The sequence below is a fragment of the Chelonia mydas genome, chromosome 7 (genome assembly GCF_015237465.2).
Source record: "Chelonia mydas isolate rCheMyd1 chromosome 7, rCheMyd1.pri.v2, whole genome shotgun sequence".
In the NCBI taxonomy this organism is placed as follows: Eukaryota; Metazoa; Chordata; order Testudines; family Cheloniidae; genus Chelonia; species Chelonia mydas.
The window spans coordinates 81858932-81873300 of record NC_057853.1 but is presented as its reverse complement, the minus strand read 5'-3'; the positions used below and the strand labels follow the sequence as shown (position 1 = coordinate 81873300).

Genomic DNA, 14369 nt, shown 5'->3' with positions numbered 1-14369 from the left:
TTTAACATACTGAGGATGTTTCTGCATGGGGGCCCCAAAAGTATTTTTTGATTTCCCATTTGATCTTTGCAGTAAGTGGACAAATTGCATCAATTTGCATTTCTACTCCCGCTACGTGCACTCTGAGACACAGCAGAACATAGACTGGCGTAAACAGAACCTGCTTCAAGTTGGTGCCAAGTTTCTATTGGAGCATCAGAAATTAGCTATCGTGATTTCAGATGTCTGTCATTCCTGAAACTTGCCCACTAAACATGGGACAGATTAGGGCACATTTTGGGGGGATGGATTTCTTGGCTTTTTCAGGACATCACAATATGTAATAAGCCTGGTACATGAGGATGCCTAAAGAAAATATAGGGTGTAAAGAGGCCTTTCTTAGGTCCACATAGATCCAGCTCTCTTCCAACCCTCTGCTGCTTGGCTCTGTAAGTGCTTTTCTGCAGATCACAATTTGATCTGAGATAGTGGATAAGTGCTCTGCATTTGAGGCTGTTATCTAGGCTCTCAGCTATGAGGGTAGGTCATGACTATATTGTCATTTCATTTCACACGAAGCAGTTAATTGAAGATGGACATTTAGGACCTGATACTTTGAATTCAGTGGAAAGACTTCCATGACTTTCGGTTTTGGATCAGGCTGTTAGTGGGAGACCTACAAACTGCTGGGAGTTTCATTCCACTGGTCACATTAGGATGCTCCAACATCATAAACAGGACTGCACGAATGATAGTCACAGCCTGGTAGGCCATAAAGGGAAGTGTAGCGGGTAGCAATTGCTGTCTGTTCTGTGCTTTCAGGCAATGGATGTCTGAGCAGTGGAGGTGAGGCACTCATATCCACTATACTGTGTGTTTCACTGCCATGGATAAAGTGTGAATCATTTTCAGCAGGGCACGAGGAAGGGCTTGTAAACGGGAGTGGGGAGATGTAGAGAGGATTGACCCGCAGTTGCAAAAACAACTCCGTGAAAACCTATGTCCGACTCTCCAGAGCCAGCCAAAGCCCTAGTTTCCAGTTCTGCCAGTCCTTTAATCCTCATGACCAGATGGTGAAATACCATCTGTCTTGTGGGTTACCCCCCTGTCTCTCTTGCAGGTGGGTTTTCTTAAAAAATCCCTAAACCCTGATAGCAGCATCACTACTCTTAGCTTCTGCCTCTGGCCACAACCATCCCACTTGGCACCCACAGAAGATGGCTTTTCATAGGATAAACCTGCCCCAACATAAACGGCCATTACTATTCCTGTACCATCACTAGCCCCCCTTCCCCAGCAGTTGCTTTCCCTTTGAAATGTACGGCACAGCTTGTGACACTTACCATTCTGAGCAGCTCCTTCTCTTTTGACAGGCGATGAGTGAACTGTCAGATAGGCCAGTGCCAAGGCCAGTGCCAAACCCAGTGTCTTTGGAATGGAGAAGCACTTTAGTTTGCCGTTGAGCAACTGGAGGCTCCTCTCCCATGGGAATAGTAAATTGAAGTGTACCACATTTGGGAAGTGAGCACTGAATTGTGTGCATTGAAGTCTCTCTCTCTCTCTCTCTCCCTTCCTCTTTTCTACTTTCTTCCCTCTCCTCTCTAAATCCCAGCTCTTAGCTCCCACCTGCCTCAGTTTCCCTTCCCCCCCCCCCCCCAGCTGATAAATACCCTTTTTGTTGTTGTTGTGTTGTACTTGCTGATTTGGAAATCACAATTACTCCTGGTGATTTAAAGGTGCTCTCTAATGGCTGCTGGATCCCAGCAGCTGAGTGCTGCTCAAAGGTCAGTGACCTGGGAGTTATGCTTAATGATATCAAATTGCAGATTTACGTGGAGTTTGTTGAAATGCCATGGGAGGTTGAGGAGAGAAATATACATGGCCCAAAGAACTTCACTTTTATTACAGCCGGTTCCATATATTCTCCACTGAGTCCCTCTGTGTTTTATTGAGTCAGACTGCTGCCCTGAAAGGGGGGGACTGAAAGTCTGAATTTCTGTGGGAGACGTGCTCTAAGTGGTTTCTCCAAGGTAGCTCAAGGCTGTTTTTAATTTCTAAATGAGATTATTTTGATGTCATGGGATCACTTCCATCTCCTGCACTGTCAATGAGGTTCCCCTCTGTTTGGCTTGTGTACTTTGATTTGTGCACACACACACAGACGCTGACAGGTATTGCATTTTTGCATGCTTAAATATTTTCACATGCTTAGGCAGGCATGCACAAACTCACATATATGTAAGCACATACACAGGACCAAGTATGCATACACCTAGACACCCCACACCTGGGGACCTCATTATACCAATAGGGACCCAAATATGCGTGCACATGTACTGCGCGCACACACAGTCATGCATGCACAGGGGCAAGATTTTTTATATTCAGCGCAGTTCATAAAAAAAGCTGTAGTTGTAAAGAAAAACTGAACCAGTAAGGTTAGTTAAATAAATGGTGGAAACTCAAGGGCTCCAACCTTCGGCCTTCAGCTGATGAATTGTGACATTGGAGGAATGCAGCCAATGCCAGTGTGTTGCGCTTCCTCATTAGACATGCAAATGCCACTGACATTTTCTCTCAGGGTGAAATAAATGCCTCTTTTCCCACTCTCAATAAACCAATGAAAATGGAGCAGCTTAAAGTCATAAATGTGTTCACACTACATTAATTACTGTTTTGTGCATATGCGATGTGCCCATGCATGGACTCACTGCAGCCTCATAAGTGAAGCCAAAGCTAGAGAAGCCAGATAGCAAATTCACATACATGAATAACATTTCTGGTCCTAAAACTAATCCTTGGTCAGTGTTTGTCCATTTACTGTTTACGTGGGGCTCTTAGGCTTGTCCATGCTTTTGGCTTTTCACGGGACTGCCTGTCATGTGACATTCCTGAAGGAGCTTGTGTAAGTGGCTGTCTGACAGAGGCAGGCAACCATCCATAGACTGACCCCTGTTCTGAGCTTTGTTCTGACCCTCGTTCTGTCTATAGCTTTCGAATAAAATGTAACAAATCTTTGACTGGAAGAACTACAATCAGATAGCTGGCCAGCCCTGATTAGTATCTCTGTTTGCCAAGAAAGCCTCATTCAAAGAACACTGAAGTAAAAAAACCAAAAGAAATCCGAACTGAAAATCTCAGGGCAGGTAGAATCCGTGTATCAACCATTGTTGAGATGTAGGGTGGAAGAACAATTCTCTTCTGGGATATGAGGCCTGAAGCCCCAAGCTGAGGAAGTTATTGCTCAATGGAAGCTATTTTTCTAAAATTAAAGTCTGTTTCATTATAAACTAAAAACTCCAGTTCGTGTATCTGTTATAGTCGTAGTCTTTTTGCCTTGAATGTACTACAGCTTCTTTTACCCTCTGCTGAGATTTCTGTTTTGGCTCCCAATGTTAAGTGACCCTCTCAGCTCAAGCATTTAATTGCAACATTCACCTTGGTGACCTAGCTTCAAATTTGTCTACTATAGGTAGGTGGCAAGTGACAGTGAAATGAGTTTGGTGTCATCATAGTTCCTGGTGGACATTTGCTCACTTCACAAAACTACCACATGTTTTGTCTCAATCTGCTCAGATGACCTTGTGTGTTACAGATCTAGTTCTGCCTTGGGTATTACAGGTCAAGACCAAGATATGTTGGCACGGTTTTGTTGGGGGCACAGGACTTGAATGGCAAAGGGTGTTGCAGGACAGAAATAAGCTGCTTTGGTGGAGCTGTGTGCGGGAAACTTTTATAGGGCCTTTCTGCACCGGGCCTTGTCCTGTTCATGGGCAGCTCCTGATTCTCACAAATACTTAGAACACTATTTAAAAAAAAAAAAATTACATTAGCAATGTGCTTACTTGCTTTGTCATGAAGTTCTGATTCACTCAGTTCTTCTCATCCCCTCAGTGCATATGAGAAGTCTTGCACATCCTGCAGCCTAATAAAACACAGGAAAACGATGCAATGGAAAGTCTACAGGGCCTGGAATGTTGACATCTTCCTTTCCTTCCTAGGGTACAACTGTGCGTATGATAACGGCAATTGACCAGGACAAAGGACGGCCCAGGGGTATTGGGTACACCATTGTCTCGGGTAAGTCATATGGAGACCACATCATGAGCCCATGGTTGGCGTATGTTGGAGGTGAGGGAAGAATTGGCCTTTTAAAGCGCTCTCACCTACTCTGTCCAAACTTGAAAAACTATTTTTATTTAACTACTTACTTGTGATTTTATTGGACTGTAGTCAGTTCTTTAATACCAAACATGCTGATTACCAAAGTCTACTGGAATAACTGAAATCTCTCAGTTTTCTGATGAGCCTCTTTTGCCTTCAGTGACGTCACAATCCATTGTTAGTGACGTCTCAATTCTCTTGAGTGGAAATGGTTATTTTACCTACTTTTTGCCACTGTTCTATATTGTGACCTTTCAGAGTTTAGTAACATGCAAGGTTCATGCAGCATGACTGCTATATGCATGTCCCCAGCACCAACTGTGCATTGCTTGCTTTGTGCACATTTGGATGCATCTAGCTCAGGGGTGGGCCGCATCAGCTTTCTGAAATTGTATGAAGGGCCAGTTAGGGGAGGCGCTGCCTCCCCAAACAGCCAGGCATGACGACCCCTATCCAACCCCCCTCACCCCTAACTGCCCCACACCATCCCATTCAACACCCTCCCCCTTCCTGACTGCCCCCCCTGGGACTCCTGCCCTCTATTTCCCTTCCCCCTTACCGTGCTGCCTGGAGCACCAGTGGCTGGCAGCGCGGCTGCACCTGGATAGGCAGCCTCGCCCCGCAGCACAGAGCACTGGGTCAGGCTGGGCTCTGCAGCCCTGCTGCTCAGTGTGTTGCACTGCACGGCAGCATGGCTGCAGGGGATGGGGAGCAGCCTCCCAGGCCAGGAGCTCAGGGGCAGGACAGTCCTGTGGGCCGGATGTGGCCCACGGGCCGTAGTTTGCCCACCTCTGGTCTAGCTCATATCGGAATGCTTTGGATGTATTCCACTGGCTCAAGGCTGTATGCAGTTCATCTTATATAAAGTAGCAGGCCTGCAAGGGGATTAGGAGAGCCCTTAGGGATTTGGCCATGATAGTGTTGCTTTTAGAAAAAGAATATATGTAATGGTGGACAATATAGTACATGGTTATTTTCATGAGTTAAGGATCATGGCATAACTTACAAGTGATGGAGTAAAACAAAAGTTTAAGTATGGTCATCACTAAGGAATAGTTCCATTTCATACTGCACCAAAGAGGATGTCTGCAGGTGGCTAGGCATAAGCATTTTGTTGATACAGTTGTCATGTTATTGATATAGTTATGGAAATAGTGTGATTTATTACCTGCTGAATTACTGAGACCATTTTCTGTAGCTCCTAAGTGTTCCCTACTTATCTCCCATTAACGTATTGGCCTGGCCTGACTCTGCTTAACTTGTGAGATTTAGTAGGATTACAGCACAAGTTGGTATGGCTACATGCTATTTTTTTTTTTTTTGAATGAGTTTAGTTCTGGTGAAAAGCTGAATTAATTGTGTAAGAGCTGGCTTTCACCTCCCATCACCAGTCTCTCTTAACCCTACCTGCATGTATCACCTCAAAGAGTGAGGGAGTAATTCACTCCCTCGTACGTATTCTTCCTTCTCCTGGGGCTGCCATCACATTATGCCCTCAGTTGTTCTTCTTGGTCAGTAGGCATTTCCCATGCTCCACTGGGACAATGGGCCAGAAAACAACTCCTTGTGGGAGAGGTTTGTTTAGTCTATGCCCTTTAATTGCTTCTTTGGAGTGATCTGTGTAAAATTCCCAAGCAATCTAAAACCACCTGAGTTATAGTAAAACTTGATTAAGATAGAATCTGACTTCAGAAAAAACCTGAATGCAATTCTCCTCCTTTTTGCATGGATTCCACTAGCTCAAGGCTAAGATACATAGAGATAAGATAGATACCATGCTGGTAGTTACAAGGAAATAATCATTATCTTCTATTTCCCATACATACATCCTTTCTCTTCAGCTTGACACTGACCCCTTTTGCTGGCCTCTATTTGAGGGACGTGGCCTTGCATCTCAGGTGTCCCATGTTGCCCTTCCTTTCTCTTGTTCTCTGGGATCCCAGCCATTCAAAGTTTGTGATGCCTTTTACTAATGGTGGTTTGGACAGAATCCAGTGGCATCTCAAGTATGCAGAGCTAGGTTACAGCGGCATTTCAGCAATGGAGTGTTTGAGCAGGTGTCTCCTCTTTGAAGTGTAACAATCTGTGTCCTCCATGCAATGACTATTGTACCCTGTGTCTGCTCACTATTCCCACCCTCTCCTCCACATCTCACTCTGGAGTTACTTCAGAGCTTTCTGTTTCAAATATGTCTTCAATATTGCCTGCACCTCAATAAGCCTGAAGTGTCAGAGCAGCTTGATCCTGGCTTTCACGTCCATTGTCCCTGGCTGGAAGTTTTAGTCTGAATCCAGCTCAATCTGTCTTTAAAAATACTGAGATTATACATTTGTATAATTCCCTTTTAAAGTTTTTTTTCTGATATACATACAGTATGTATTAAGTGACCGATTGCTGACCTGTCACACAGGGATATCAATCAGAGCAAATTGCAGTGGTGGGTTTTTTGTGATGTAGACACTGATTCACTGGGAACTAGACATGGACCATAATCATTTCACAGAGACCATCAAGCAACCTTCAGATGGTAAAGACTTTCTGCAACTGCTGACCTGTGCTGCATTCAAACCCATGACCTAGAAGTGAAAGGCTCTGTTATCCAATTATTCCTCTCCCAAGATCCATTCTGTAGGCTAATCCTCTGGAATGTCCTTTTCCGAGTGCTGCTCAGTATATAGCTATCACCTTTACATTTCTGCGTTGGCATGGCTGTTGAATTTGTCTTGGGATAAATGTGTATTCCCATTAATAATGACACTTAGTTTTCTCACTTGCAAAATTGTAGCTTTTGCCTGTGTTCCTAAATGATGGCTTTGCTGCTCCTATCCCTTTCATCTGTTCCTATGTGGCTGGCATGAGGCCCGAAGATGTCGGGGAAAGGGGCAGGTTCCTCCTCGGCCTTCTATGCACTAGACTTTTAGGGAAAATTTCCCCCTAGTGTTGGCAATGCTGGGAACACAAGAGTAAACAAAGCGCCAATGATCACAAGCATTTTTACTCATTTGATCTGTAGGCCTAATCTAAGGAGAATTAGACTATGCGGTAGTAATATCCCTGATGCCCTGCCTACATTAGTGCTACTGCCTACATTAGGAGTCTCAATGGTAATAATGGAACAGTAGGAGATTTCCCAATAAATCGAGTGTAGATTCAGCCCTTATGTGATACTGCATGTTTTCATTGCTTTCGGCAACCTGTTAAGCTCAGCTACCTCATGCGTGAGCAGAATGTCCAATAACATTTCTCTCTCAACACAGGTTGCCTTGTGCTTCTAAAATCAAGTTCCCTGAAGCATAGCCCTGGATTGGCCTTGAAGAAAAATGTTTAGGGTTGAGGGAAATTTGTGGTGTGAACATGGCCTTTCTCATCCCTTTGACTTTTGGGGAGTATTCTGTAATTGCTGTCAGCTTAGAGGTCACCCTTCTTGCCAAAAGGCTGTACACTGGAACATTTTAGCCCTGAATCCCACTTGGCCTGTTCCCTCTGCTCCTACAGATTCCCAAGTGATCTCAAGTTCTTTGCTGTGGCCTGATTTTCTCACCTCCATTCTTTACTTTGAATTTTGATTTTTTTTTATGTCACAGAAGAATTCTTAATAGCTTATTCCCCCACCCCCTCAAGTGGATGATCCTTTTAAAACAATACCACATGATATTAGAACACTGATTTAATTGTTAACCAATCTAAGTTATTAACCAGTTAGGATGCTTTTACTGTGAGAATAATATATAAAAACTAAATACTAAAAACTAAATATTTCCCCTGTTATACTGTTTAAATATGAATCTACAGTAAATGGAAAAATGAATTCACACTACTGTGGCTCTTTTGGGTAATCACTAATTTGGCTCCTCAACCACTGAGGTCTCAGTATCACTGCTTTAGTTGGTGTGAAAGGGAACTAAGAACAGTATTACAGATCTATATGGGAAGTCTAAGTTTTAGCTTCGAAGAAATGTGATTTTTCTTTTCACTTCACTTTTAGGTATTTTCTTTTAGCTTGTCAACTGCTATACAAAACAGACTGTGACTAGACTTGAAATATTTTTCTGTCTGCTAGCCCAATCTGCAAAACAAATGAGCATGCATGCATTTTACAGGTCAGCTCAGTTTGCTCATGTTCATATCAGGCTCTCTATTAAAACCCCATGGCTGATTTTTAAAAGCAAACAACCCCCAAATTTCAGCTTAACGTATGCTATGTTTATACTTTTTGTTTTGTTCCTTTCTTACAAAGTAGCCATTAACCTGTTTTGTGAATGTGTCCCATGACCTGGCTAGCATCAGTCTTGTCTGTGCTGGTCCAACCCTTACCCAGTCAAGATATAGTGGGAATAAACCAAAAATGTGTGGTGTGAATTGACAGTCAGACATACACAAAGACACTTGGATTTGCTTGACTATGCCAATAACTTAATCACTACCCCTGGATCTAGCCTTGTGGGGTGAGGGGGTGGGCAGCTATTGTAGGAGACAGTCAATCCTTAAGAACACATCAAAGCCACAAGCAATTAAACTGTTCTGCATTTTTTGGGAAAGCCAAAAACACAAGAAGTTAAAAAGAAAAGGAGGACTTGTGGCACCTTAGAGACTAACCAATTTATTTGAGCATAAGCTTTCGTGAGCTACAGCTCACTTCATCGGATGCATAGTGTGGAAACTGTAGAAGGTCTTTTTATATACACACAAAGCATGAAAAAGTACCTCCTCCCACCCCACTCTCCTGCTGGTAATAGCTTATCTAAAGTGATCACTCTCCTTACAATGTGTATGATAATCAAGTTGGGCCATTTCCAGCACAAATCCAGGTTATCATCATACACATTGTAAGGAGAGTGATCACTTTAGATAAGCTATTACCAGCAGGAGAGTGGGGTGGGAGGAGGTACTTTTTCATGCTTTGTGTGTATATAAAAAGATCTTCTACAGTTTCCACACTATGCATCCGATGAAGTGAGCTGTAGCTCACGAAAGCTTATGCTCAAATAAATTGGTTAGTCTCTAAGGTGCCACAAGTCCTCCTTTTCTTTTTGCGAATACAGACTAACATGGCTGTTACTCAGGAAGTTAAAAATATTTTTGAAACTGTCCATCTGTCATCCCTCCTGATAACCTAACTACTTTCCAGTATGGTAGTGTTGCTGAGGTCTGAGGAGTAGCACATTCTTGGACAGATTTAAGTGTCCGGAAAAAGAGAAGGATTTGAATTTAAAGGTAGGTATGGAGCACCGAGTGAATGGACTGCCTAATGTATGCCAGAGAGTAAGTTGAAGCATATTGGGCCTAATTCTAATCTCATTTATGCCAGTTTCAAATAGCATAACTTTAATTTTTGCTCCTCATTTACCCCAGCACAAGAGCAGAATCAGGTGTACCAGGTTGAAACACAAAGCAGTGAAGACTCTCAGTAATCTCTGTCCTGAGATGGGATAAAGGAATGTTGCTCCCTCACGGAGTCCCTCACTCTGCCTTTGGCTTACACCAAAAGTTTCCTGTAAACTGTATTCTGGGATAAAACCTCCAGGTTCCCAGCTTCTGCTTTTAACAGAGTTGTAACCCATTATTGACATGGTTTTGTGTCCACAAACATCATCATGACTGAAGCTTGGTTAGTAACCTCATCTGCTAACAGTGTTTCAGTCGTCATGCCAGAGACCAAGGTTAAGCTCATGGGAATCTATATTACCAGCACAGCATGCTCTAGTTGTGGACATCCTAACAGTGTCTATGGAATGGGATTGGCCAGACTGTGACACCCCAGAGTGCATTGCCCGCTGTGTTGCTGGTACTGCTCTACAGTCATGTCTTTGGGGCACTCTATCCACTGCTGAAACATTTAAGGGGTAGTTCCCCGTTATGTCTGCAGGATGCACTAATACAAATCTAGTCAGGAAGTATGGCATGTGGGGGTGCACACGTTCAGTTTTAATGGCAGAAAAGTGATGTGGCCACAGTCTGAACAGTTACTTGTAACTTGTTAAGAGGATGCTTCCTTGAGTCAGTTACAAAATCCCTGTTGCAGATGACTAGCCCTCTGTCTGTTCTGCTTAAGAGAAAGGTGCTTTAAATTCATGATTCATTAAACTCATGCTGGCAGGTCAATTTAGGCTCAAAATTTAAATGTTATAAAGATAAGCATGAACAGAAATGACTGACTTCTTTGAATCAAGTCTCTTTTAAAATTTCCTGTGTGTGTGTGTTTGGTTGGTTGTTTTGTTTTTGGGTTTTGGGTTTTGGGTTTTGGGTTTTGGGTTTTGGGTTTTGGGTTTTGGGTTTTTTGTTTTTTGTTTTTTGTTTTTTTTTGAGAAGGAATACATTACCGTCTCATGTGTTATATTCCCAACATTGAAACATTCTGTTAATGCAGCCTTGCAAAATTCTACTCACACAAGGCAAATAGTTTTCTGGCAGTCAAATAAAACATCATTAATTTGTCATTATCCTTAATCATTATAGTAAAAGTCAATGAGTAGATTTTGTGCCTAGGCAGGTAAATTTTCATGACCATTTTGCAAAGCTGTATAACATATGGGTATCAGGAAGTTAATTGAATTAGCAAGTGACTGTAAGCAAAAGTGAAAATGAAGAATAAGAATAATAGCTAGCTAGCTCTTATACAGCACATCTCATCAGTAGATCTCAAGGTGCTTTACAAAAGAAGATAAACCTCGCTATCCCCACTTGACAGATGGGGAAACCAAGGCAAAGGGATGGGAAGTGACCTGTCCCAGGTCAACCAGAAGACCACTGGCAGAGCTGGGAATAGAACCCAGGTCTCCAGAGTTTGCCAGTGCTAGTGTCTAGGCAACACTATCTCTTATCTACTAATTTAGTCTATTTTGTATTGTCCACTGTGAAAGTACAGCAACAAGTAAATTGGATGTTTATCATTCTTTCCATTTTAATAAGTTATGGTGTTAATATCACTGGGAAGGACATTTTCAAAAAAAAATTCTGAATCATATGTTGACATTGTCCATTTCAGCCCCCCACCTCTCTTAGATGTGCATTAGATTGTGTCTTCAGGATATACTGCAGACGTTCTTATTTATGCAGCTATCTACAAGCACAAGGTTCTCATGACAGAAAAACAATAACACTACAAGATTAACCATATAAAATAAGTCTTAAGGTATAATCATATACTATTTTGGTTACAAAGATATTGCAGTCTGAAATCATACAGAATCCAATGTTCTCATCCGTATGCTTTTTTTTTTTTTGTTTCCAGCTAGCTGGCTGGCTTGTCTATATACTAACTTAAAGATTTCTTCCCTCAATGAAGAAATCCTTTTTTAAATTTGTTTTTCCTGAGTTAATTAATATGCTTCTCTCCATGTAAACATTTAACTACTTTGACAATTTTTTTGAAATTTGAATTTTAATGAGTAATTTCATTGAAAAATCCACACTTTAAAACTTTCTCTATACTCTACACTTAACCGGTATGGAGATAGTAATATCAGAAGCCACCAGAGGCTTGTCTACACTAGGGCTTCCATTAGTGCAGCAGAACTATTGATAGCAATGATGGGAAATTTTTCTGCAAGTTTCCCTAGAGAAGTTGTGTCTGTAGAAGCAATATAATGAAAAAAAATGTTGGAGAGGGGTAAGGAGGCAGGCTGTTTTCCTTGAATTTCTGAATTCTGCATGTGGGGCTACACCTGTGCAGTGTAAGCTTTACTGATGATTTTTGGTTATAGCCAACGTTGTTCAAGGTAATAGGGATCCCTGTGCATACTGTAAATGAAATTCAATTAGGAAAAGACTGTCCTTGATCTAAGTCCACTCATTTCTCACCTAACAAGCAATTAACACACTCAAACTCCGTCAAAACCTTCCTTGATTCGTCACAAAGCGGGTCAGCAATACTAAAAGAAAGAGAAAATAAATAACATCTGAGCCTGAAAGAACAAGAGCGAGGCCCTAGTAGGGAGCAGTAGTGAAAATAATGATGGTTGTGGGGGTACATGCTAGTTAACACTGAACACCATCCAAAAATCAGACTGCAAGCAGCCTTCTCTCGCACTGCTGTACAGAATCATCGAAGTTCACTAGCTGCCTTGGCAGGTTGGTGATGCTCAGCAGTTGAGGTCAGGGCTCCATTTGAAGGACAGATCATTAATTCAGCAAAGTAATCCACGACTCCTTTTGTGGCAGATTTATGGAGATAGCCTCTGTCCCGAGGACTCTGCCTCATCATCTTTCATTTTCCAGGCAAAGCAAGTGACTTGTTATATAACATGACATGTTCTAGATAAGACTTTTCATTTAGGGGAGCTCTCTGGGCTAAGGGAGATTGATTTCCTGGAACCATCCAGGGTGCACCAGGTGATGGGAAGACAGCAAAACTAGTGTTGGGTGTTCAGGACCTCATTAGCCTCAAAAAAGAGAGAAACTAAAGCTGGCTGGACGTTAGCTGCTACATTTACAACTCTCAGAACCCCTTTGTGCCATTTTAACTATTGTTCCTCCCCTCCTCACCCTGTTTACAGCATCCTGCCCCCTTGGGGGAAGTGGGAGCAAGCAGCCCCAGTGTTCCAGACTGCAAGGCACGCAGTGACTGCTGCTGTCCATGGCTGTGCAAGGGCCATACAAGTTGGGGAAAGCTTTTTACTTGCCCCCCTGTCTCAGGCACAGAGTGACCACTGATGTATTAGGGGAAATGCTACTAGTGTGTGAGAACCGGAGCTTTCCTTGTTTGGGTAACCTGAGGCATGTGGTGGGCAAGGTGAGAGATTCAGGATATGCCAGCTGAGGATCTGGCCCTATATTCTTGGTGTTTGACTCCAGGCTGTTCTACATCTTTACCCCAGTACCTACCACGAGCTGACTACTTTTTCCCTAATGTTTCACATTGGCTTCTCTCTTCCACTGCCCCGGTAACTGGACTCAGCTTTCACCCATAGAACTTACCCCTCTTACCCCCCCCCCACCCTGGGGATTGGTTGAGAGTTTCTGCTCATTCAATTCTGAGCTTCCTCATTTGCTGTTCCGCCAATGGGGGGAGTCCCTTAACCTGCAGCTCCTGGAAGGACACAGTAACTCAGGTGACACATTGAGATGAAAAATGTCTATGGGTTTGCTAATGAGAAACTGGGGCTGTTAGCAGAGCTGTGTAAGGAAATGCTCAGCACTGACACAGCTGGAGAATAATCCTGGGGTTTGGGACTTTAACAAAAAGCCAAACACTTTCATTTTCACCCAGTGTCCTTCTGGAAAAGGAAAGGCAGATTTTGCAGGTGGAGAACTATCATCTTGCCTCAGAAAATGGTTTTTGCTATGGAAATAGTGAAATTTCTCCAAAAAAAGTGGTTTCACGCAACTCTGACTTTACGTACTTGTACAGAACACTGAGAACTGAAGCTCAGGGAAAGAGGAGCTGCATTTCGGAACAGAACCTCACCTACCAGTTCCTTAGCTGGGAACCAATTGTATGGTGCTGAACACCCCTTGTTAGATATGGAGTACCTTTAACTCCTCTTGAAGTCCGTGGGAATTGAGGTTGCTTAGTACTTTGCAGGAACAGGTCATTGGAGAGCAGCATGTTTTCTTACTAGCAGCTACCGAATCTACCTAAGATACAGTGATTTTAATGGCATTTTAACAGCAGGATTTTCATAATTAAGTAGACACCAAAGGAACTTCGATGGTAGTCAAGCCATGATAGGGCAAACTTAATAGTGCCCCGATATGTAAAACCCAAATCCAATGACTTACCCATCAGTGGGTGTCTGTTTCAAATCGGGGTTTTTCCCCACATCCCCTGGCCTGCCATGTGATGCCATGTGTATTTACAAGGGGTGAGAACTACAAAATGGTTCCATTCTGCTACCCTAAAAGCCTGTGGGATGGTAAATGCAAAAGTGCAGAGGCACAAGCATGTGTATGCTTGAACACCGTAAATCAGAACTAGGAAAGCATGTTCCTTCATCTGTATAGAATAACTTCCAGCGATTGTGGGGGTAATATCTAAATGGTGTATTTGATAAAAGTACCACTAGTTTTTTGTGAAATCAGGTAAAGTGAAAAACGTACAGAACTGGGGACTAATCCATATCCAATGGAGAAAGACTTGGACAGTTGTGGTTTGGTGTATGCAAAACTCAATCATGTTTCACTTTTTCAAGAGGCATAAACAAATCATTCTGGTTTCGATGTTTCATTCATGGGCCTGCATCCTGAGTTGTGACTTGGAGCAACTGAGTAGGATGTGGGTGCTCCCC

General features: G+C 42.7%; 1 protein-coding gene across 2 annotated transcripts in view; it reads left to right on the top strand.

Annotated features, from left to right (window-relative positions):
• Positions 1-14369, top strand: part of CDH23 (cadherin related 23) — a 514496-nt gene that overhangs the window by 223835 nt on the left and 276292 nt on the right. For both annotated transcript variants that reach the window (XM_037904844.2, XM_043551833.1), the window contains exon 9: positions 3981-4059. In XM_037904844.2, coding sequence (XP_037760772.2) covers positions 3981-4059 — 79 coding nt within the window. The remainder of the gene's footprint in view (positions 1-3980; positions 4060-14369) is intronic.